General features: G+C 35.7%; 1 protein-coding gene across 1 annotated transcript in view; it reads right to left on the reverse strand.

Annotated features, from left to right (window-relative positions):
- Window positions 1-11,597: 11,597 nt before the first annotated feature.
- Window positions 11,598-26,636, reverse strand: part of LOC136040167 (nucleolar protein 12-like) — a 32,318-nt gene continuing 17,279 nt past the window's right edge. Inside the window, exons 3-4 of the mRNA XM_065724292.1 lie at window positions 21,536-21,695; window positions 11,598-11,923 (exon numbers count right to left, since the gene is read on the reverse strand). Of these exons, the coding sequence (XP_065580364.1) occupies window positions 11,702-11,923; window positions 21,536-21,695 (382 nt within the window). The 3' untranslated portion in view covers window positions 11,598-11,701. The remainder of the gene's footprint in view (window positions 11,924-21,535; window positions 21,696-26,636) is intronic.

A 26,636-nucleotide genomic window follows, 5' to 3' on the forward strand; every position in this document is an offset into this window, starting at 1 on the left:
ATATATATATATATATATATATATATATATATATATATATATATATATATATATATATATATATATATATATATAGCACAGGGAAAGCGGGGGCCTCGCCGCCGGGCCCAGGCAGGCTTCTATATATGAATTCTCACTGTCGCTCATCTTCTAAATGCAGGCAATTTGAGCCTTTTCTTGATGTCATGACATCCAAATGGACCTTAAAGTGCAAATAGTGCCTATGTAAAATTAAATTTTTTTTTGGACCTTAAACTTCTGTCTCGGCTTATCTTTTATCATTATGAAAGACATATTGCCGAACCTTTGTTTCTTTTAATTGTTCAGGTGGTAGGATAAAACTTATTCTTTTGTCTTGGCTTGTCTTTTGTCATTATGAAAGAACTGTCGCCGAACCTTTATTTCTTTTAATTTTGAGGTGGTTGGACAAAAACTTCTTTGTTTCCAATGGTTTATCTAGTCTAGGTTTTGATTAAAAAAAAAAAAAACTTTCATCGCTCACATGTTCGGTCTCGCATGTCTTCTAACTGCGTGTGTCTGCTCTTCGTTTTTACTTTTGACTCGCTCACATGTTCGGTGTCGCATATCTTCTAACCGTGTGTGTCTTTCCTCTTCATTTTCATTTTTGACACGCTGCCGTTCTTCTAACTGTATGTGCATTTTCTCTTCATTTTCATTTTTGACTCCCTCACATGCTCGACGTCGCAGGTTTTCTAACCGTGTGTGTCTGCTCTTTATTTTATTTTTGATAAGCCGCCGCGTGTTTTCTAAGTGTGCATGTCTTTGCTCTTCATTTTCTTTTTTGATACGCTCTAATTGTCCTTTTCACATATCTTCTAACCGCCCGTGTCTTTGCTCTCCTTTTTATTTTTAACACGCCTGTGGATTTTGATTACTTCACACAGTTTAGCAACGGCTTTTGCTTTAGCTGCTCGTATTGGTGGTTGTCGCAATTAATGGCCCAGTTTGTCGATTATCTCATCTGGTCACGTTTGATAGTTCAGGTGGGTTCCAAAGAATCAGCATTTATAATAATCGCAACTGCAAATTTTTGTTTTTTGGGCCTTCCAACAGATATTATATTATATAAATAACTGATGCGTTGGAAACTCAACAATCTTATTTATGCTATGTATCATATAAGAAAACGCTTATGTGATATCATAAGAAATGCTTATATGATGTGCTAAAATAGTACATGATGTCATTTACAAAAACCAAAATTAAAGCTCTTGACGAATTTTATTAGGCTTCTGGCCTAACCAAATCGTTTTTTATGCGAGAATATCCCAAGTTACCATTTTTCCGAAAAATATGGAGCTGTTTAAAAAAAACACACATACATATCGTTAAGAGTCTTAATTTAGGGTTTTGCAAATGACGTCATGTACTGTTTTAGCAGATCATATAAACATTCTTATGACATCATCTAAGCATTTTCTTATATGATGTCATGCACAGTATAATTAAGATTATTGTTTCCAATGCATCAGTTATATATGTACTATAATGTCTGTTGGAAGGCCAAAAAAAAAAAAAAAATTGCAGTTGCAGTTACTGTAAATGATGATTCTTCGGAACTAACATTTGAACTATCAAATGGGATAAGATGTGAAAATTGACAACCTGGGCTATCAATTGCGGAAACACCAATACTGGCAGCTAAAGCAGAGGCAATTGCTTAATTGTCAAGTGTAATCAAAATCGAACAACGTGTCGAAAATGAAGAGCAAAGGCACGCGGTTAGAAGACATGTGATACTGAACATGTGAGCGAGTTAAAAATGAAAATGAAGAGCAAAGACACATGCGGTTAGAAGACATGCGATACCGATCATCTGAACCCCATTGAGAGACAGGAGTAGGTCCGATGACAAGGGATATGGGGTCGCTTCCGACGACAGGAGATTGGGGGCATACGAAGACAATGCATAGGGAGATAGGCAAACACGACGACAAGGTATCGGGGAATACGACGACTTTGGCTTGGACCATAGGGGATATACGGACACATTGCATTGAAGCATAGGAGCGTTATACGGACACATAGAATAGAGGGAATAGTGACAGACTGGTATTTTTAGTTGTTTTTAAAAGGAATATGGACAGAATAGTTTTTTCAGCTGTTTTTATGGGGCTTTGAAGTGATCTCTTCGGGAGGGTCTCCTCCGTGCGACTCTTTATTGGTAGTTAGCTCCAACGACAAGGGATAGGAGGATTCTGACGACATTCTATAGGAAGATAGGGTAGTTCCGATGACACTTCCTTAAGAGACAGAGGTAGCTCCGATGACAAGGGATAGGGGGCATACTGAGACTCTTTCTAGAGATAGAGGAATAAGACAGCACCCTATTGAGAGATAGGAAAGTTCTCGCGACAAGGGATAGGGGATTTACTTGCGACTTTAGCTTGGACCATAATGTATTTTCTACGACATTCATTTGGACCGTAGGGGATATACGGACACATTGCATTGGAGCATAGGCTAATTTTCACGACAAGGGATAGAGTATTCCTCGTGACAAGGGACAGTATATTTTTTTTTTTTAATTGTTTCTGTGAGAAATATGAAGACAGATCCATCCATTGGGAATATAAAGAGACTATTTTTTTTTACCCCATATAGACATTTAAAATAGCTCTTTGAGACAAACTCTACCCCTCTCGTTTATGGTTTTCTAAGAGAGAACGTCATAATCCTTCAAATCCTTGAGACATATTGTATGATATCATGTCTTTTAAAAATTAACGGACTTGTAAACATATCCTGGAGAGAGTTTTTTAGACATCTCCTGGGACCAAACTTTGGTAATTTTAGCTGTTTCTAAGGGGACGAACAGTGCTTAGAAACAAAGGGGCATACCATTACAATCGTGACGTACATTTTGCGATGGAATTAGATAATCTGTTTATACTTAGAAGTTCAACCTCAAGTCTTTTTTTTCTTGTTTTTTTGAAAGTACTTAATATGGCAAACAGCTCTACTGCGATATTCCTCTCACCCTTTGTCTTGTAAACATATGTTTTCGTGAGAGACATGATTCCAACCTGGTTTTAGAGCCACCCATCTCTCTCCACCAGTCAGGTTATTTCTATGTTCTCTCATGTTTGATCAAATTTAACCCATCCTAACATTATTTTTTCTAAAATGAAGGACTTACCATTATTCACAGAGAGGAAAGTATTTTAAGAATATCACCCGTTTTTAGTTTTTATACACCGCTCACAACATACAATACAAAACTAGGTCGTATTCTGCTCTCATAATATCAGATAATAGGCGACCACCTAGAACTGCGGGCTGAAGCTTGCTTGGAAGGAAGGCAACATTCCATTACTGAATAAGCGGGGGATGGCTGCACCCCTCTTTTGAAACAATGTGGTATACCATGATAATCCACTTGTGTTAGAAGTTCACCCTCGTGTCCTTTTTTCTTTTTTTTATTATATATTAGTGCCTTGAATTTTACCAGGGTCCCGATCTTCGCAGAGGTTTCAACCCTTGCCGGATCGTTTTGGGGAGAGTGCTCCAGGAGGGAAGCTCCGGCTGTGTTGTATCCACATTTTGTTTGGGGAGGGGCCTTTCTTGTTCGGAAGGGGAGGTACCCAAAACATCGTGTACTTTTAACTGATTATTTGCCTATATTTAAACTTTTTCTCATATCATTGTTATTTTCTTAGTTAAAGAGCGCGTGGCTTTTCATCCCATTTCAGAGGACTTTACCTTTCGGGGGGATTTCCTCAGCAGCCCCACTTTCTTTTGGTAGCTAGTTCCTGGAGTAGTTCAAACACATATCACTCTATTCTCCTAAGTGAAATAAACAGAAATTTTGGCATTTTCCGAAGGTTTTATTTATGAACTAGGGGTATGCAAAACTTTCTATGTTATCAATTTATACCAAACTTTCTTATCAGGGTGAAATGAATTAAGCATGGGGTTAACAGAGCATTGCTACAATATTTTAAAATTCGATCCTTTTTTTTACAAGGGTTTATGGCTCAGATGAATTTCCGGACACCTGAAAAAAACTTTCAATTGAACTTTTTTTTTTCCATTTCTTACCTTTAACCATTCTTAAGGTCCAGCCTTTTCCCTAAGGTCTCAATCTTTGCCGGGTGCTTTGGGGGAGAGCGCTCCAAGAGGGTAGGACCAACATGGTCGTAATTAGACTTTTTTTGCTTTATATTTTGAAGGTTTTAAACATTTTTTTTTTGATGGATCAAACTCAGATTTTGGAAGATAGGCTTAGAACACTACCCGTTTCTAGGGTTTTCACTTCAACCGTATGGACCCTACTTTTTTTCTTACATTGTATTTTAATGTGTTTTCTAAACGTATATGCTAGACGCTAAGGTGTTTTATAATAAACCTGTTTAAGTACAACTTACTTTGATTAAGGCCTTTTTTGCTTCATACTTTGAAGGCAATAATTTGTTACACCTAGTTATTCAATAATCTGAAAAAAATCACATCGTGTTATACAATTAAATAAAAAATACAAATTTTTTCAGTTGAAAGTAAGGAGCAATATTAAAACTTAGAACGAACGGAAATCATTATATAGAATATCTTCGAAGCTAGCTCCAGAAAACAACAGAACTATGCCTTGAACTGTGGTTATTTCTTTACTAGCTCAAGCATGGACGCTCTCTAGTATAGGCGATTGAAGAGTTTGCGATTGAAGAGTATAGGCGATTGAAGAGTTTGCGATTGAAGATTGAATAGTATAGGCGATTAGAAGTTTGAAGAAGGATATATTTTAGCACTTCCAGAGAATTCATCTACGGATAGTTGGCAGGCAGTTGCTGCAGGCAAATAACCCCCCCTCCATTAGCAAGTTAAGTGATACTGTTCTGGTTCAGTAAATACTGACTGAAGTGACACCCAAGCAAGCTAGTGATTATAGAAGGCACAGAACAACTGAGTGATACGAACGCATATGACCTATTGGTCGAACGCGTCAAACCCCAAACAACAACAATGGATAGTTGTTACTATTACTTTGACTGATTGAAAGTAACCTGGGTCAGTCACGTTTTAGTGGTTGCTAAAACAATGAAAGTTTTAAATGTATTTTTATCCTTCCTGTGTTGATTTTTAAGCTTAACTTTGAACTCCAAACTTTGATAAATTTACTTGTCTGCTGGAAGTTTTTTTACAAGGCCAATGAGGAAAAATCAATAATTTGCTGCCTCAAGGCAGTACAAATGCCACCAGGCATGTGCACTGGTTTGTCATATTTATTTATTTGATTGTTGCAAATAAAAAATTATCTATCTATCTATCAAATTGCATGTTTAAGTAATTACTGCGACTACGGAAAATTCTTTTCTTTATTATTTGACAAATTTATGTCGACTTGCTGAGACCCCTTCTCAAGAAAAAATTAAACTCCAAGATTCCTTTTTTAATCTGTTTACGGTGGGCTACTAACAATTCTTGACTTAGTCATTGACGTAATAGTGTATTTGATTTAGAAAAATTTGGGGGGGGGGTGAATTGCATGTCTAAATAGCCAGCCGAAATTAAAATGATGAATTGTATGTCTAAATAGCCAGCCGAAATTAGCTGAAACTAAATAGCCAGCCGATTTTTTGCGAAATAATTCTTAAAAAAGCTAGAAAGGAGGTAGCAAAGCCAAACTGAGCAATAGGTAGCGTTTGCTTTTTGAATTATTAGGTATACAATACTCCAAGACTTTTTTTTAAATCTATTAATGGTTCGCTACTAATAATACTTGACATAGTCACAAACATGTGCCCCGTCCAGGCCTAGACCCATCCCTAAGCAATAATAGCGTAAATTTGGAAAAATAAAGAGAGGAGGGGGGAGGTGAATTCCATGTCACTTCCTATCCATTCTGCGACTGGCTGTCCATCAATAGCAGTCGAAACTCGAATAAATTAGCAAAAATCCTAAGAAGGGGGAAGTCACACTAAATTGAGCAATGGGCAACTTACAGTTTGTGAATACTTATATATATATATATATATATATATATATATATATATATATATATATATATATATATATATATATATATATTAATGTTTTGTGCATATAATTATGTATTGTGAATAATTATGAATAATTTATGTACAATAATTATGTAATAATTAAGAATTTATAAATACACAAACATATTCAATACAAAAAGATGTTAATCTGCTCATAGTGTAACTGCAGTATAAGTGAAGAGCCACTTCAAGTGGGAGCCACTGTAACTTTAGAGCAAAAAATGTGTCAAAGTCAATTTTGCAGTTAATATTTTTGACTGGGTGACAATTTCTAATAAATCATTGTCACTCGTCAGTCATGTTGCTTGGAGATACTTTTTAACCTTCATAAGCGATTGAAAAAATCTTTTTTCCGAGGCATTTAGAGCGAGGAGTGTTCTAGCAAACTCAATGGCCTCTTCAGGTATTATGAAATGTGTCTTTGTTCGCGCAATGATAAACAAGAAACTGAAATTTCGACGGACATTCGGGCTTTATGCTCTGTAAATAAGAATTCACACAGCTCATTTTTGAGTCAACTCATTGAGAGAGAAGGCAAGGAATTCATGAAAAAAGGCTTATACTATGTAGGCACCTAGGATTTTCAAGAGGTTTTCTCTGAACTTTTGTCACAGCTCTGAAATTATCCCGTCGTTACTGAAGTATAGGAAATCCAATTATATGGAGCATGAATATGCCATGCATGAAATGCTCCATAAAATGTTGTGATTCTCGTCCGTCCGACTTATTCTAGCATCGACAGTAATTTCATCTTAAAACTGAGGAGGTGGCTGTTAATAGTAAGTGAACGTGTTGGCTTTTCTGTTTGGACTAAGTGGTGCTCGAACAGGTGCTTCGTTGCTTCAACCATTTTAAACCAACATTCTTCAGATAGAAGCAGGTCTGAAAATTATGTGTTTGAAGATGACCCCCCCCCCCAGATAACCCTTTGGGCAAGGGTTGTAAGTTATGACTTGGGATTTATTGTAGATCAGATTCAGCGTATCAGAGAACCTTATTGTAGAAGTGGTCCTAGAATGTTGCGAGAGGGCTTATTCTAACGGAAATTAAAAGTTTTAGTGCCCTTTTTAAGTGACCAAAAAATTGGAGGGCACCTAGGCCACCTCCCACGCTCATTTTTTCCCCAAAGTCACCGGATCAAAATTCTGAGGTAGCCATTTTATTCACCATAGTCAAAAAACCTATTAACTATGTATTTAGGGACAACTTATTCCCCTGCAGTCCCCATGGGAGGGGTTGCAAGTTACAAACTTTGACCTGTGTTTACATATAGTAATGGTTACTGGGAAGTGTACAGACGTTTTCAGGGGGATTTTTTGGTTTAGGGGTGAGATTTGAGGGGGGGGGGTGCGTGGGAGGATATTTCCATGGAAGAACCTCTCATGGGGGACGAGAATTTCAATGAAGGGGGCGCGGGATTTTCTAGCATTATTTGAAAAAATAAACATAAAAGTTTTTTCTACCGAAAGTAAGGAACAGCATTAAAACTTAAAACGAACAAAAATTATTACGCATATGAAAGGTTTGCCTCCTCGTATACTCGTATACCGTATACTCGTATACCTCGTATACTTCCTTGTTATACCTCACTCTTTACGCTAAAGTATTTTTAGTAATTTCAACTATTTATTCTACGGCCTTTGTGATTCAGAGGTCATTCTTAAGGAACTGGGACAAAATTTAAGCTTTAGTGTAAAGAGCGAGGTATCGACAAGGGTTGAACCCCCTCATATACGCAATAAAAACGTATGAATATAGAAGTTCGTTTCGTAAGTTAATTCATAAGTTATGTATATTTTTTTACCAATGAAAAAGTTTGTAAAAATTAGAAGTTCTAGTAGCCTTTTAAGTAATCAAAAAATTGGAGGGCAACTAGGCCTCCTCCCTCCGCTCCTTTTTCTCAAAATGTTTAAATTGAACAGAAGTTATTGCATACATCTTTTAAACTTTTCTTTCATTCATTTCAGTTATTTGAGAATTGTCAACTTGTGATTTTGATTTCATAAAAATAGTTTCGACCTCTTAGGCTGTTTTGTTACTATGCTTTACAAAAATAGTCGCGTAAATATAGCTAATTTAAGTTACATGGGAAAATCTTTCTATGGAGAAATTCCTCATAGGGGAAGGGAATTTTCCTTGGAGGGGGAGTTGGATTTCCCGGCATTATTTAAAAAACGATTAGCAATTAAATAAAAATAAATTTTTTCAACCGAAAGTAAGAAGCAACATTAAAACTTTAAACAAACAGAAAATATTGCGTATATGAGATGGGTCGCCTCTCCTCAATAGCTCTTTCTTACGCTTAAGTTTCTTTTTTAACTTTTAAAAGAGGTTATTATTCTAATTAAACAGCCTTTGTGATTCAGGAGTCATTCTTATATAACTGGAATAAAAATACGGCCTTTGTGATTCAGAGGTCATTCTTAAGGAATTGGGACAAAATCTAAGCTTTAGTGTAAAGAGCGAGGTATCGACGAGGGTTGAATCCCCTCATATACGCAATAAAAACATACGAATATAGAAGTTCGTTACGTAAGTTAATTCGTAAGTTACGTATATTTTTTACCAATGAAAACGTTTGTAAAAAATTAAATTTCTAGTTGCTTTTTTAAGTAATCAAAAACTTGGAGGGCAACTAGGCCTCCTCCCTTGCTCCATTTTCCTCAAAATCTTCCGATTAATGGCAATTAATTAATATGCAAATTTCGTTTTAATTATTTATGTACGGAGAGCCAAGATCAAAACATGCATTAATTCAAAAACGTCCAGAAATTAAATAAAAAAAAAAGTGTTTTTAAATGAAAGTAAGGAGCAACATTAAAATTTAAAATGAACAGAAATTACTCCGTATATGAAAGGGGCTTTTCCTCCTCAACGCCCCGCTCTTTACGCTAAAGTTTCTTACTGTTTTAAAAATAGAATTAAGAGAAGGAGTCAAACTTTACCGTAAAGAGCGAGGCGTTACAAGTTTTTTCCAAGTGAAAGTAAGAAATTACATCTAAACTTGAAACGAAAACAGAAGTTATTGCATATATCTTTTAAACTTTTCTTTCATTCATTTCAGTCATTTGAGAATTATCAACTTGTGATTTTGATTTCCATAAAAATAGTTTCGACCTCTTTGGCTGTTTTGTTACTATGCCTTACAAAAATAATTGTCAAATATCGCTAATTTAAGTTACGTGGGAGAATCTTTCCATGGAGAAATTCCTCATAGCGGAAGGGAATTTCCCTTGGAGGGGGAGCTGGATTTCCCGGCATTATTTAAAAAACGATTAGCAATTAAATAAAAATAAGTTTTTTCAACTGAAAGTAAGAAGCAACATTAAAACTTTAAACAAACAGAAAATATTGCGTATATGAGATGGGTCGCCTCTCCTCAATAGCTCTTTCTTACGCTTGAGTTTCTTTTTTAACTTTTAAAAGAGGTTATTATTCTAATTAAACAGCCTTTGTAATTCAGGAGTCATTCTTATATAACTAGAACAAAAATACGGCCTTTGTGATTCAGAGGTCATTCTTAAGGAATTGGGACAAAATCTAAGCTTTAGTGTAAAGAGCGAGGTATCGGCGAGGGTTGAATCCCCTCATATACGCAATAAAAACATACGAATATAGAAGTTCGTTACGTAAGTTAATTCATAAGTTACGTATATTTTTTACCAATGAAAACGTTTGTAAAAAATTAAAAGTTCTAGTTGCTTTTTTAAGTAATCAAAAACTTGGAGGGCAACTAGGCCTCCTCCCTCGCTCCTTTTTTCTCAAAATCTTCCGATTAATTGCAATTAATTAATATGCAAATTTTGTTTTAGTTATTTATGTACGGAGAGCCAAGATCAAAACATGCATTAATTCAAAAACGTCCAGAAATTAAACAAAAAAAAACAAGTTTTTTTAAATGAAAGCAAGGAGCAACATTCAAATTTAAAATGAACAGAAATTACTCCTTATATGAAAGGGGCTTTTCCTCCTCAACGCCCCGCTCTTTGCGCTAAAGTTTCTTACTCTTTTAAAAATACAGTTAAGAGAAAGAGTCAAACTTTAGCGTAAAGAGCGAGGCGTTGAGGAGGAAAAGCCTACTTTTTTATAGAACTGAATCTATCAATCCACAATTCCACAATCTATTAGAGTCACGGTTTTAGATTTCCAAACACTATTTTCCACAACATGGTTTTCAATATAATCTTCACAACCTCGTGCGTGACCATTTTCAGAGTAACAAGCGCCATCTTAGTAGTACTTAATACATAAAAATAAAACCATAAAATTACTAATTTGAATAAGAAGAACCTAGGAACTTGGAGGGGAGGGGGTCAAAGGTGGCTATGGTACCAATTTCTAACTCCCAGCTTGTGACACTACAGATTTTATACGTGTCCATTTGCGTCTTAGCCAAGATAACCTATTGTTTCATGAGTGTGTTGAAACCCTTCAAATAAATTACGAATAGTTCGGTTTTTGAAAATCAATGGGATAATCAAAGATTTCTACTTACAAATCGGCTATACAGCCCCTTCATATATTAAGTAACTGGTTTCATGAATATTTACGCCAACCGAGCGTGATGAACGATAACGATACCGTAACTAAAATAACGATACCGTAACTTAATGATAACACAGCAATAATAAACACGCAAAATAAAACGCATAATACCTTAATAACACACAATACTTGCACACCAAACAGTATTAGTGACAAAAATATAACACCAAATATTAACTCAAAACTTCACTAACCTGAAAATACCCACAATTTTTCAAAATAAATGAATAAGTTTTAGTTGAGCTTGTAGTTGTCCGCTATTTGTGTAGCGGATAAATTTTTTCTGTCAAAACAAGTTTAAAAATGGACATCTGAATCACATGAAAGTTTATAAACAGGTTTATTAGCCTGTTTCTAGTCCGAGTCCACAGAAATGATAATCAATGAATCAATGGAAACGTGATCAATTTCCTGTTTTTAAATTTACGAGTATAAGATAGCATAAAATGCAATCATACTATATGCAATTATACTATATTTACATTCATGCCATAATATATTATATAAAACATTACATTATATTCATGGAATATATTACCTTCATGTTACTGTCATTCTAGTATCTGGATAAAGATGTGAGATTCACTCCCCCTTTGGCAATTTAAGCAATTGATAGCTTGAAAATAGAAATTATTATTTTTTATCATGATGATATTCTTCACCAATATTGATGACTAAAGTAACTGAAGGTTTATTCACAATGACAGTTTTGCTAATACCGATATTTAACTAACATGAATTTGAGCCAATCATATTTTTTTCTCAAAATTCTTTGATTGGCTCATACTTATAAGAAAATATAACCACCATTAAGTTTCCAGGTAAATTCACGAGGCAAGTAGTACCAGGAGCTTTGTTTTTACAGAGATTTAGAAATATTTCTCGGGAGTGGGAATATTTTTCATTTTCTGATTTTTAGGCATTTCATTAGTGTCCTCTTGTTTGTTTGTTTTTGGAGGGGGGATTACGCCCTTTGATTTCAGATTTACATATCTGAAAAGTAACTGATAATATTCTATCTTATACACGAAGAACTACTTCTTCTGTCATTTATTAAAGCTATCTTAAATGAATCAAAGAAGTTATAAAATGAAAAATTGAAACGAGTTTATTTTAACATAATATCAAATTATTATCTGCTACTTCCTCTTAGTAAGTTTTTCTCTCTGCTTTTTCTTCTTTATGTTTTTCTTTGTCTGTTCCATTTTCTTTTTATTCATTGCTTTTGACTTGTGCAAGATTCGTGTGATTTTCTTGTTGACGGCTTTTTGCATCTGTTTTTTGCTTTTACAAACTAGACCACCATGAAGACCACCTGCCTTTTCTTCTGCTTCGTCCTCACTAGAGTCATCTACCAAAGTCTGAAAAGGAAAAATAATAATAAAAAACAATTCGACAAATTCCTTGGCTAAAAATTACAACCTTGCATATTTCTTATAAGCTATGTTAATAATGGTGACAAATCACAACCGCGTTGCCCATAGTAAAGTCCTTTATGTCTTCAATGTATTAAATATTTTTTCAAGGGCGCTTCGTATGGAAGGGGTTGTCGAATGCACTTTGAAAGGGACTCATTCGATTGGAAATTGAAAGTTATAATTCCCTTTTTAAGGGTCAAAAATGATCGAAGGGCAACTAGTCCCCAATGCACCCCCCTCGAAAAAATACGAATCAAATCAACATTTTGAGATAGCCATTTTAATCAAAATCATCCGAAGGTCAAGTAATTACACTCAAGGGATTGACAATATCCCCATAGCCCCCAGTGCAATTGCTGTATGTTATGCAAGTTGCCCATTTTATAAATATAAGGTTCTTTATTGGGATTAATTTAAAAAACTTTAACCACAAAACATGTTTTTCGAAGTAAAGTAAAGAGCCCCATTAATTTAGGCTAACAATGAGCGGAAATACAGTCAAATACTCTTCCAAGTGTTGAACTACCAAAAATAACTATCAACAAATAAATGAAACTCAAAACACACAGAAATTGAACCGTGGTAACGAACTGTAGTAAGGAGTTAGTCGGCTCAATAGTAACTGAAACTCTAAAAAACGGAATTGATACCAATATATGCATCAAGTGAATCAGATTTTTACGTTGATTTTAAATACACAAGTTTTATCATAAATATAAATAATCATTAAATATAAATATCATTAAATCATAAATAATCATAAATATAAATAATAATTATATCATAAATAATATAAAGTTTACTTTAAACTTTAAATGAAGGATTATCAAATCAAGTCGTACCAATGAAAAGTTACGAGCCAGAGGCAATTTGGTTTATTTTCGAAAAAAGGGGAAAACACCCACTAAAGGTCACAGAATCTTAATGAAAATTACACCATCAGATTCAGCGTATCAGAGAACCCTGCCGTAGAAGTTTCAAGCTCCTAGCTGCAAAAATGTGGAATTTTATATATTTTTTGCCAGAAGAAAGGTCACGGATGCATGTTTATTTATTTATGTTTTTTTGCTTGTTTTTTTCCCAGGGGTGATCGTATCGATCCAATGATCCTAGAATGTCGTAAGAGGGCTCATTCTAACGTAAATTTAAAAGCCTTTTTAAGTGACCAAAAAAATTGGTGGGCAACTGGGGCCCCTCCCAGGCTCATTTTTCCCCAAAGCCATCGGATCAAAATTTCAAGACAGCCATTTTGTTCAGCATAGTCAAATAATCCTTATATGCCCCCAGGAAAGAACTTACAACCCTTACCGCGAGGGCTGCTGGGGGGGGGTGTCATCCCCAAAGACATAATTTACGGACCTTTTAACTACACTGAACAATTACAAGTATATTTTAATATTTTTACAAGTTTCTACAACAACAAATGACCATCTCAAAATTTCTATCAGATGCATTTCGACAAAATACGAGGCGTGGGTGGGGTTCTATGCACTCTCAGATCACTGAATATTAAATAAGGCACTATAGCTTTTGATTACCAATTCAATGAGCTCCCTCCAAAGTTTATACGATCACCCTTTCTATGTAAACTTATATGCCCCCAGAGCATAACTTATAAATCTCGCCCTGAGAGCTGTGGGGGGTTTGTCATCCTCAAATACATAATTTTCGGACCTTTCAATTACGTTGAACAAAATGACTATCTCAAAATTCTGATTTGATGTTTTTTGGGGAATAGTGGACCTCAGAGGGGGTTAGTTGCCCTCCAATCACGTTCAACTATTAAAAAGGGCACCAAACCTTTCGATTTCCATTTGAATGAGCCCTTTTCGAAGTTTCTACGACAAGTCCTTGGATACAAATTGCCCTGGTCTAAGACGAAAACAATAAATAAATAATACACTGTGCCCACATTGCTCTTTACTTTGGCAGTGTTATTGTGATGAAAGGAGCGTATGTTTAATCATGGGTCTTCAAAAAACCCTAGAGTAATAATGTGAAACTTTAAGGAATTGCCGACAGAGATACCGAATAATATCCGAACTCACTATGTGCTGGCTGGCTGTAAAACTGGAATATCGCCAATATCTAAAGAACGGCTGAGGTTATCAAGTTGAAATTGTTAGAGGGATTATAGGACAACCACCACCCTTTACTATAATTGTCCTTTTTAGGTGCCCCCTCCCCTCAACACAGATCAGAGTTTTCAGTAGTTATTTTGCACACCCAGTATCCAGGACAAGGATTCTAAATTACCCGATTTGCCCTTTGTTACAGAAGGATTTATTATTAAGATAAACGTGATCGTTTGATTTTGGATATGTTCGAAAAGGCATAGGATATTAAGGTTAAACTCCTGGGTATGTTGAGGAACATACTAAATAGTAAAAAGATACTATGTGTATCCAATTTATTAAATAGGCAAAACTACAATATCTTCTACAAGAGCTGAGAGTATCAAATTTAAATTTTTAAGGCATGTAGGGAGGATGTTAAAAAATGGTCGGAAAGCAACCAGTCTCCCTCCCATTCCCTTTTCAGGTACAGCAAGTGTTGTAAACTATATCATTTGCTCATCTTTTTTATATAAGGTTGGTTATTGGGGAAAGTGAACATGTTTGATTCTGAGTCTCAAAAGACTCACTTAAACTAAAACTTTTGGAAAACGTCGAGGACTTATGTCAAGAGAGGTGTTGACAAAAGGAGGGCAATATGCTCCTCTATTTAGATCCCCCCCTTGAAAACTGATATAAATATTCAAAAGCCATTTTATTCAAAATTGTCGCAACTTTTAATAGCTATGCATTCAGGAATGTCACGCCCCTACAGCCCATGGAACAAGAAATATAAATCAAACTGTTTGTCCATTTTTTAAATGAAGGATTTTCATTGAGAAAGGAGGTAATGTTTGATCATGGGGGTGCCCGAAAAAACTGATTGCATTGAAGGGAAATTTCGGAGAATGTTAGGGGTAGGTTGAGCTAAATCAAAAGAAAGTGTCTGCATCCAAGTGATCAAAAAGGCGTATCAGCAATATCTTAACGAATGGGTAAGGATTTTAACTTACATCTTAGGAACAGCTGAGGGCATTATTTTGAAACTTTCAGGGCATGTTGATCTGTTCTTGGAAGACAAAGGGCTCCCTTTTCCTTTTTAACCCCCCCCCCCCTCGAGACTGGTCAAAATTATGAAATAGCCACTTGTCGAAATTAGTCAGAAGGTCTAATAACTATGTCTCTGCGATGGATGTTAAGCAGAATAAAAAATTAAATGCATCCACGTTGTCAAAACAGAACTTCTGCAATATCTTGGGAATTATGAAGGGTTTTAAGTTGAAAATTTCGGAGTTGAAGAGAATATTGAACTTCATCAATATAATATTATATGCATCCCAGTGGCCAAAAGAACGCAGGTGCAATATATCAGGATCGCCCAATGGTATTAAGCTGAAACTTTCTGGAGATATTGAACTAAATCAAAGATTCTATGTATCCTACATCCATTTTATTAGAACGATTTGTACAATATGTGAAATATTTCAGGAACTGCTAAGCATAATAAATTGAAACTTTCAGAGAATATTGAGGTGGATGTTGCACTCAAATAGAAGACAATATGTGCATCCCGGTAGTCAAAGGGGCACATCTGTAATTATCTCAGGAAAGACTAATGGCATACAGTTAAATTTTCAGGGAACTCTGATTGGGTGTTGAAATATATAAAAGGACACTAGCCCTAATTAATTAGAATCAAATAATAAAATGCCCTGGCCTACCAATAACAAACTTTGGCAATCGAAAATGAACATAAGTTAATTTTTAAAAAAACTTCCCGAAAAAGAACTTCTTTAAATAAAAGTAAAGAGCAATATTAAACTAAAGATCAGCAGAAATTAAGTCCTATAATAATTCACAGTAAAACGACCATGAATTAAAATAAATGATCATATAAAACACAAAGATAAGAAATTCTAATATAGATGAACAGATAAATCTTAAAACGAACAAAATTGCTTCAAGAAGGATACCATCCCTTCTCTCTCCTCTAACCATAAAGGTTCTAAAGCTTATTGCGTCATTTAGCCTTTACTGAAAACAAATCTTACAATATAATTTTTCATATTTGTAATTTTGAAAGAAAAGTGTAAAAAAAATCTTGAATTGCTGAGTTTCCAGGGATTAATAGCATTTAATATTCAATTTATTTTCATTAGTTCTTTCCAGTCATCTTGATTATTATTGCAGTTTAGTTTTTGTTTATTGTCGACGTTTTGAAAAAACAAAGCACACTGCTAACAATATTGTTAGCAGTGCTAACAATATTGTCCTAACAATATTGTTAAGCACAATATTGTGCTAACAATATTGTGCTAACAATATTGTTAGCATACTGCTAACAATATTGTAAAAACAAAACACACTGCTAACAATTGTTTTAATAGAACGCAAATGAACGCAGACGTCCTAGGGGAATGGTTGACGCGTGGGATTTGGAATCCTCCATCCGAAGGGCGAGGGCTCGATTCCTGGCGTGGTCAGTTATTGGATTAGGGACGAGGGTCAGTGGCGTGACTGTAAGCTTAGCCAGAGTCGACCAAGCTTTAAATGCGTACCTGGAGAAATCAGGGTAAGGTAAGTAGAAAGGGTATGCGAAAGCAAAGAAAGCACAAAGCCGTGAAGACAAAATTACTCATGAATCTCACGAAAACATGGTTCGGAATCAGAACTAAGCTTGAAATTCAATAACAGATAAGAAGCTTTGACGGTATAGAAAGTTTATAGAATTCTTCATATACAATATATATGAAGATAATGAATTCAGATATTATCAATAAGATAACCGAAATTATTTCTAAGAAGAATTTTTTCCTATGAGTTTTTTTAAACAGTTCTTACCCAAGAAATACAGTAATTTTTCAGCCCTAAAGACGTATCAACTGTCTACCAAATCCTTTTTCTGTGGTAATTACTTGTTAATTCTTTATCTGCTACTCCTCAGTGCAATACTGAATGGTTTGAAAGGCAGCAATTTCCCTGAAGGGCGGTACTCCTCAAGGTCACCCTTCTGTGCTCTTTACACTTAAGAAGTTGGCTCTGAAACGACGGTTTTTCGAAACGTTATGAAACGTTTCTTAACGTTATAAACGATTTAAAATGTTATAAAACGTTAAATGATACCCACAAGAACTACAGATATCATTAGGATATATCATAGGATAGTTTTGTTTTTGTTTGACTGGCTTTATCATGCTCGCAGCGATGACTGTAACCATTTAAAGAGTGAGCCCCAGGCCATATTAATAAAAGTTTAAGAAACGTTTTTTTTTTTAATTGTGGAGTAAGACGCAAAAATTTCACTTAAAGCTAATTCAGGAATGGTAACTACTATTTCGATTAGTTTTAAATGTTAAATGTTATTTAGAACAGAAAAAAGAATTTTGAAAGAGGATCAACCCCCAAGAAAATGGTTTTGAATTAAAATAAAAAGTGAACCATTTCAACCATCATCATCGAAAACTCAAAGATTTCACCCCCCCCCCCACCTGAGGAACAGCTAGCCGCATACTGAAACTCCCTGTTCTCCCTGGTCCTCCACCTGGGACCCGATGAAAAATCAGCCAAACTTCTGCGGCTGGGGGAAGATTACCAAAAAATATTCAAGGCACATTGGAAATTCATAGTAGGAGGTTAAGCGTGAAGGTCTGAATTGACTGAGGCGGAGAAGCTGTGTTAGCCTCAAGTCACTTGGAACTGCATTGAGTTGCTGGTACTATTAGCATGCATATATATTATTATAGATTATTATTTTGCAAACCGGGATTGCCTAGAAACTATATTTAAATACAAACGATGTCACGAAACCCCACTCTCCTTGGTATTAGTTCATAATCATTCGACGTGGAGAGCACCAACAGACCATTGAAAGCAATCAAGATTACTGATTCCAGCTTTACTGATTTAGAGGAGAGAGAGAGAGAGAGAGAGAGAGAGAGAGAGAGAGAGAGAGAGAGAGAGAGAGAGAGGTTTATTTAAACAACATCGTAGCTAACAGCTAATTTGCGTTGCTTCACTATGCTAAGTAACAAACTAACACAAAAAAAAAGAAGAAAAAAATATCACTCGGCTTGCGTGGCGGTTCGTGCGTAGAAGTAGCTCTACTGTGAAAAGTGCTGACATCTAAAAAAAGGGACGGTAGCAGCATCGGGTGGCTTCGTCAGAAGATTAAAAGTCACCAAGTTCGAAAAAGTAGATGGCGCAACCGTATACAGGGGTGAAGAAAGGTCAAATAAAGTTTCTTTCCTGTACTTAATTTGCATATTGATGGCACAGAAAACTGTCAGGATAGTCACTGCTTTAACTGGTGACGCCATTGACGAACCAGCACACATATATTGGGCACTATTGAGCTAAACTTGGTAGATGGGCTCTGCATTTACTTTACTGATACTTATCAGCTTTACTGACACCAGCTTTACAAGATTACAGATTACTGATACATGTTACGAATCGTAAGTCCCTCTTCTGTCTGGCAATTCAATTTGTTTCTCTTATGTTACTGTTTTATAAAGAGTCTTAAGTGCTAATACTGATGGCTACTACCACAAATAAAAAGTCACACCAGCATCAAGGCCCTAGCACTACCATAGCTGTGTACACTTCTCCTCCGCCTGAGCCTACGCTTCCCTCTTTACCCGACGCATGAAATTCCGATTTCGTTTAAATCCCTCCTTGTGAGCTCTTACCCTGCCACTGGGTGACCATCTGGGTTCAAGTTGGCCTTCAACGAATGGCTAAAAAGTTTTTTTTTCATTCTGAATTTTTAACAGTCAATGCCGAAAAAGGAAGGACGATGGAATTTACCTTTTCTGGGAATTATAAGTTTTCTAATATAGTTTTTTTTACTAGAATTTATGTCTCCTCAAAAGTGAATTAGACTTTAGACTTTCAGAAGATTCTTTTTTAACTTATTTTCTTCCTTTTTTATTTCCTTTTACTTTAAACTTTTTACTTTTAATTGCTACCCAAGATTTTAAAAAATATATTTTTCATAAAAAATGCCTTTCTTCTTAAAATTCAAAAAATACTCGTTTCATTAAAAAATCTTGGCCCCCGGTGAATTGGCATTTTGAGGGGGAAGAGGAGGTTCGAAACAGCCTTCCCAAACTTTCGGGAATTGTGTAACTGTCACAGATATATTACAAAACAGGATAAAGGACTAAGATCCTCCAGAGCCGTTACTGGCGCATAGGGCGTCCAATCAACGTGTCAGTTGATATATCACAATGCCACATCTAACTATTAAGAGGTAGCTGGCCATGACTGTTACCAGTGACTGGTCCCAATAAATGAAGGTTGCCAGACCCCGCCCCTCATATTTCAGCTTTTACTTTGGATACAATTATGCTACGCAACAGAATACAAAGTATACTTGCAATAATTACAGCTGTTGAGTATAGATAAAAATTGCATGGGCTGAGGAATAGCCATTTTCAGCACAAGATACAAGTAAATTTACGAAAAAATAAATACCAAGGATACCCGTAGAATGGGTTACTGTCCCTTGTTGGTGTTTTCCCTAGCTATACCACTCAGAAAAGTGAACTTTAAATTCCTCACACTCGATCAAACTCTGTTATTAGTTTTTAAGCCTAAAACCCGGAAACAGCAAATTATTGGGTCAACCGTTGGGTCAACATTTCTAATACTGACTATATTAGGTTATGTGGCTACCTAGTGTTTAATAATCAACGCATTACAAAAAGACAAGTGTCCTCGGAGTCAAGAGCCGCTTCGAAACAAAGGAGGAACCAGAATAAGAATCAGAATAGATAATAAATATGGCATCTAAGAGTCACTAGTTTTTTTCGTTTTTTTCCCTTTTTTTTAACATTTAAAACTAATCGAAATAGTAGATACCATTCCTGAATTAGCTTTAAGTGAAATTTTTGTGTCTTACTCCACAATTGAAAAAAAAAACACACGTTTCTTAAACTTTTTATTAATATGGCCTGGGGCTCACTCTTTAAATGGTTGCAGTCATCATATATTAATATAACTGGATAAGTCATTGTAATTTGATGTAAAGTGGACCATAAGGGATCGAGGCTAAAGCCCCAAAGACCAATTACCTATACATCCCTTGCGGTTTAGCTAAAAAAGCCGAACCACTGACCCACCCCAAGCCAGGACCTGAGCGTGGTGATATCAGGAATAGAACTTGCTTTCAAAGGAACGCAGGATCCAATCGGCTAAGGTGGCTAGAACTAAGAAGTGAAAAAAATCTTGTTTTTCGTTAACAGATTTATTACAAAATATTTAACTATTCGGTTCTTAAATTTGATACTCGATGGGTATAAACAATTTAAGCTAAATGAGTAGAGAAAAAAAAATGCCTTTTAATTTTCATTGAAAAGCTTGATTTCATATATAAACTTTTTGAATTTGTATGATTTGTCATCATGTCATTTATGGGAAGAGTCTCAGCAACACTCACTCTTCAATTGCAAGCCGTTGGCAACTAAATCAACAAAGCTTTTGGGCAGTTTTAGAAATCACTAGCTCCCATCTGACTCATCAAATATTTACAATAGAACATAACTCAAAGAACGAAGAAATTAGAAAGAAAAAAGAAAGAAGAGAAAGAAGAAATTAGCCACGATGGTATTCAACTTCTGGTAGATGTCCACGTAAAAAATAATGATCTTCACAACCAACGTTATGAAAAGAAGCTTCTGCAGAGTCAGTGTATCCTAAAAACAAAATATGGGGTGGGGGATGGCGGTGGTGGAGAGATGAGCTTCAAGAATTCAGCAGTAGATCCTCAGCAACCTGATAAGGCAATCACTTTTCAACAGTACCTGAGTCAAACAGAAAGCAGAAAAAGATGTTTTCAACAAACCAATAAATTTCCTAGCCGATATCAGCAGAAAAATATTGAATCCTTTGCTACCCATAATCCAGAGGAAGCCCTTACAAGAGATAGCAGGATAAACATAAACAGGGTTAGTACAGCCCAAAAAATAAAACAGAGTGAGAAATAGGCTTTATAAACGCAGCATATAGCCTATAGAAAGCCTCCATTCCAACTTGACAATTTGAATTCTTACTTTAGAAACTGATTCAAAGAGTCAGGAGTTTTTTCCGTAAGATATAGTTAATTTATTTTATAAATCTTTTTATTATTTTATTGTTTATGCTTCCTTTATAAATATTTGTGCTGCTTTTATTTATTTTTTTTATCTGATACGGACTTTGACTTCGCAATCATTATGTAAAAACGCTTATACTGCAGATGTTGACTTTTAAAAGATCAGACATAAACTTTAGAGAAATCTGAGGGTAATAAATAACGCTATTAGTAATGTAGACAAAATAGATAAGGGAAAGGCCCTGATGACTAAGGACATGCTAGGTACTTGATGGAGTAAGAGATACTATATGTAGAGATAGTAATTCAGTAATAATTAGTATTACCATTGTAGGGGGCGATTGATGTAGAGAATTGTGCACATAGACTTATGATGTACGACGTAACATAAGAAATGTGATTTTATACCTTATTTGGCCCAATAAAGACATTCTGTTCAGAAAGAGGGTCTCCACTAAGATCTGTTATTGTTACAGTTGCATCTTCTTTTTCTTCTATTATAGGTTCAACTAAATGAGCCACTTCTGGGACTGTCCTTTGACTCTTTCTTGCCAGTGCATATTTTTCCCTGAAATAATTTAAAAACATGTAGAGCACGCTTACATGCACATATAGTTCCGATTAAAATTGTCCTATTTATCCATTACAAGTTCTCTCTATCATTATTCTCATATTTCCTTTAGCCATGGAGGAAGAATAATAGAGAATCTAAAAAAATAAATTTTCCCTTTAGATGTTCCTATATCCCTTGTAAAAACTATTGAAAATTATTTCAAGAACACAACCGAGCAACTTTAGTGCAACTGAAGAAACTGCTCAACCCCCTCAGAGCTAAAAGCTAGGATTGATCACTCAAGCAAAGAGAAAAGGGTATAAAGATGGATGGAATCCACCCTATCCCTTAACCTCTTTTCCCAAAATTATAACAGATCTTTCACCACTGATTGGCTGAGAGAAGCTGTAACATACCAAATTAATACGAAAATTTACTTAATTAAAAAATATTTAAAGTTAATTAAATATTAAAGTTAATAAATATTTTTTTAAATATTAATATTAAAATATTTTTTTAATTTTAAAATATTAATATTAATATTAATTTTTTTCTTAAATATTAAATAAAATATTTTTTTTTTAAATATTAAAGTAAATATTTTTAAAAGAAAATATTAAAGTTAATTAAAATTTACTTAATTAAAATATTAAAAATACATTAGTATGGTACAGCCAAATGACCCTTTTTCATTAGAATTTCTTACCCACAAAAGAATCCTAAAACACAGCTAAATCACATCCTGGTTCATGTTCACAATTGTTTCATTCCAATTATTCATAATACTATCACTGGTAAGGTTTTAAGATCGTTTCGTTTTATCCTTTTCTGGCAATAGGAGAGACTAACTCCATCTGGTTTGCGGAACTGTCCCATTTTTATTTTTTATGCTTTATTTTCTTTGTTTTGTTTTTCTCCCTGCATTCCCGCCTATGGATCCTTGTGGAGGGGAGGGTAGATATGGAGGTAGATATGGTAGATATAGGAGATGTGGAGGGGAGGTCGATGTGGAATGTTGTTTGTTGCACAACGATACATAAGGTTTTTTCTCCCTGCATTCCCGCCTATGGATCCTTGTGGAGGGGAGGGTAGATATGGAGGTAGATATGGTAGATATAGGAGATGTGGAGGGGAGGTCGATGTGGAATGTTGTTTGTTGCACAACGATACATAAGGTTTTTTCTCCCTGCATTCCCGCCTATGGATCCTTGTGGAGGGGAGGGTAGATATGGAGGTAGATATGGTAGATATAGGAGATGTGGAGGGGAGGTCGATGTGGAATGTTGTTCGTTGCACAACGATACATAAGGTTTTTTCTCCCTGCATTCCCGCCTATGGATCCTTGTGGAGGGGAGGGTAGATATGGAGGTAGATATGGTAGATATAGGAGATGTGGAGGGGAGGTCGATGTGGAATGTTGTTTGTTGCACAACGATACATAAGGTTTTTTCTCCCTGCATTCCCGCCTATGGATCCTTGTGGAGGGGAGGGTAGATATGGAGGTAGATATGGTAGATATAGGAGATGTGGAGGGGAGGTCGATGTGGAATGTTGTTTGTTGCACAACGATACATAAGGTTTTTTCTCCCTGCATTCCCGCCTATGGATCCTTGTGGAGGGGAGGGTAGATATGGAGGTAGATATGGTAGATATAGGAGATGTGGAGGGGAGGTCGATGTGGAATGTTGTTCGTTGCACAACGATACATAAGGTTTTTTCTCCCTGCATTCCCGCCTATGGATCCTTGTGGAGGGGAGGGTAGATATGGAGGTAGATATGGTAGATATAGGAGATGTGGAGGGGAGGTCGATGTGGAATGTTGTTTGTTGCACAACGATACATAAGGTTTTTTCTCCCTGCATTCCCGCCTATGGATCCTTGTGGAGGGGAGGGTAGATATGGAGGTAGATATGGTAGATATAGGAGATGTGGAGGGGAGGTCGATGTGGAATGTTGTTTGTTGCACAACGATACATATGGTTTTTTCTCCCTGCATTCCCGCCTATGGATCCTTGTGGAGGGGAGGGTAGATATGGAGGTAGATATGGTAGATATAGATGTGGAGGGGAGGTCGATGTGGAATGTTGTTTGTTGCACAACGATACATAAGGTTTTGTTATCTAAATTAACTGTTGGATAAATTTTTCTATTTATCCAATGGTTTGAAGTCAATGACATACTTGAATGTTTGAAATTGTATAGAGAATCCCTCATCTATTTTCTATGGATGATATTATTCTCGGTTAGAGGAATCCCCTCCATTTTTAACAAGAGGACCACCTTTTTTCTAATCATGGGATCATTGCCTTTGATTTTCCGCTTAGATGAAAATATGCTGATAACATCCGAAGTCTAGAAATTAACAACAACAACAACATAGAAAGCCACCCAATAAATGTTTTGAAGTTTTGACAGCAGCCCTATCAAACTTCTGGCTGGGTACACAATACAACAAATAAATGCTTGGTTGATCACATCTATAATCATAGCACAGCTAAGACACAGAACAACATATTCATTCTTGGTTATTCAAATCTGAAAACATAAAATCCTTCGGTATTCAAAACTAAAATCACAAAAGGAGTAAAATTTTATCCAGCTTCGTCATTTTTATATAGGCCTAAAACACTAAAACTGAGTCTACATTCGCCGTTTGGGTGGAAACTGGGGTGGAAAACTTTGAAGTGCAGACTGCTATTGTCGTTTAATTTTTCTGTTTCTGAGTATGGTAAAAAAAAGATGCAAACAAATGGGCCGGCAAGCCGTAAATCAAAAAGTTCGCGGTAACGAACTGTAAGTAAGGAGCGACACGGCTAAATAGCAACCAAAACTCTAAAAAACGGAATCTTGATTTTGATAGATATTTCAAAAGAATTGGCTTGTTTGTGCTGATTCTAAATATATAAAATTCATTATGTTTAATGTTACCCATCAAAAGCAACGCACCTGAGAAAATTTTCCTTTTTTCAAGAAATGGGGAAACCACCCCCTAAAAGTAAAGGGATCTTAATGAAAATTACATCATCAGGTTCAGCGTATCATGAAGAACTTACAAAATCCTATCTGCAAAAACGTGGAATTTGCATTTTTTTTTTACCAGAAGAAAGATCACAGATGCGTGTTTATTTATTTGCTTTTTTTTGTTGTTTTTCCCAAGGGGTTATCGCATCGAACCAATAGTCCTAGAATATTGGGAAAGGACTCATTCAAACGGAAATTAAAATTTCTAGTATTCTTTTTAACTGACCAAAAATTGGAGGGCAATTACACTCCCTCCCGTCCCATTTTCTCCTCAGTTGTCCGATGAAAATTTAGAGATAGCCATTCAGTTCAGCATAGCTAAAAAATGCATTAACTATGGCTTTAGAGATAACATGACCCCCCACAGCCCTAGGGAAAGATCCTTAAGTTATAAAATGTGTCCCTATTTGTTACAAATAGTACATGTACTATTTGTTATTGGGAAGTATGCATACATTTTCCAGGTGGAGGGAGGGGTGAATTCTCTGCTGGAGGATTTTCCACGAAGAGAATTTTCCATGGGGAAGGAAATTTCCATGGGGTGAACTATACAGGAAAAATTTTACACTTGGGGAATTTTCCAGAATTCATATATGAATTTCCTTTTATCAGTCTTACTTTGTCTTCATCGACTGAATTTCAAATATGGAGATGTTAAAGGGAATTTTCTAGGTGGAAGTTCTTAAAGCGTTGGAGTTTTCTAGAGTATCTTTCCGTAGGAGGGAGATTTTTCACGGAAGAAATTACCATGGGGATGGGGGGTTTAGGGGTTAATTTCTCCAGAGGAAATTTTCTGCGGGAGAAACTTTCTACTAGGGGGCGGTGTATTTGTGCGAATTTTTTCCATGGAGGAGGGGATTTACAGAAATATTTTAAAAACCATCTTTTCAAATTAAAGTCTTTTCCGAATGAAAGTACGTTAAGAAAAATTTATCACCTGGAACTGTCCGCAAGAAATTTTTCGGGGGAATTTTCAGCTAGAATAGAATTGTCTGGAATTTTTCTGCCAAGGGGCAGGGATTTTACGTGGGAATAACTTTCCTTTCGTGAATTGCCAGTATGGAGAAGGAATTTCCCACAGAGGAGGGGGGCGGATTTTCTGTCATTATTTAAAAACGATCGGAAATTTAAAAAAAAAAACAAGTTTTTTTTCAACTGAAAGTAAGGAGCAACACCAAAACTTAAAACGAACAAAGATTCAGTGTCAATTTGCGGCTGGCCCACCCTAGCAAGTAATTCCAAAGGAGGGGGGGGTTACTATTAGAGATAGATTTAAGCAATATTAAGAGGTATTTCTGAGAGGTTCTAATGAAAATTCCTCATTTCTTTTAACTAAGTGTTAGATTTCAGTCCCCCCCCCCCACCGCCGATAAATTCATTTAACACTTCCAACCTTAAATTTATGGTATAGAACATATTAGTCCAAGCAATTCACACCACCTTGATTTTTTGCGGAAGCAACTTCTACTACGTGGCGGGATATTTTCGGGAATTTTTTCCCAGGATGAGGGGATTTCCAGGGTGATTTTAAAAACAGTATTTTCAAATTAAACTAATTCCCAAATGAAAGTAAGATAAGAAAAATTTTTCACCTGTAACCGTCTGCAAGAAATTTTTCGGGGGGAATTTTCAGCTAGAATGGAATTCTCTGGGAAGAATTTTTCTGGCGGGGGAAGGTTCCTGAAACACAACGGCCGTTCAATTAGAACAATAAGGTTTTTTAGTTCAGAAAAACTTAAGCGTAAAGAGCAAGGTGTTGAGAAGGGGGCAGCCCCCCTGATATAATTGATAATTTATGTTTGTTTTAAGTTTTGATGTTGCTACTTACTTTTAGGTGAAAAAACTTGTTTTTTATTTAATCAGGAACTGAAGACGTGTTGTTCCGTTTTCTGAGAGCCTTATCAAGCAATAAATTTGAAAAAGAAACTATGGGAC

This window comes from Artemia franciscana, chromosome 20, assembly GCF_032884065.1.
Source record: "Artemia franciscana chromosome 20, ASM3288406v1, whole genome shotgun sequence".
In the NCBI taxonomy this organism is placed as follows: Eukaryota; Metazoa; Arthropoda; class Branchiopoda; order Anostraca; family Artemiidae; genus Artemia; species Artemia franciscana.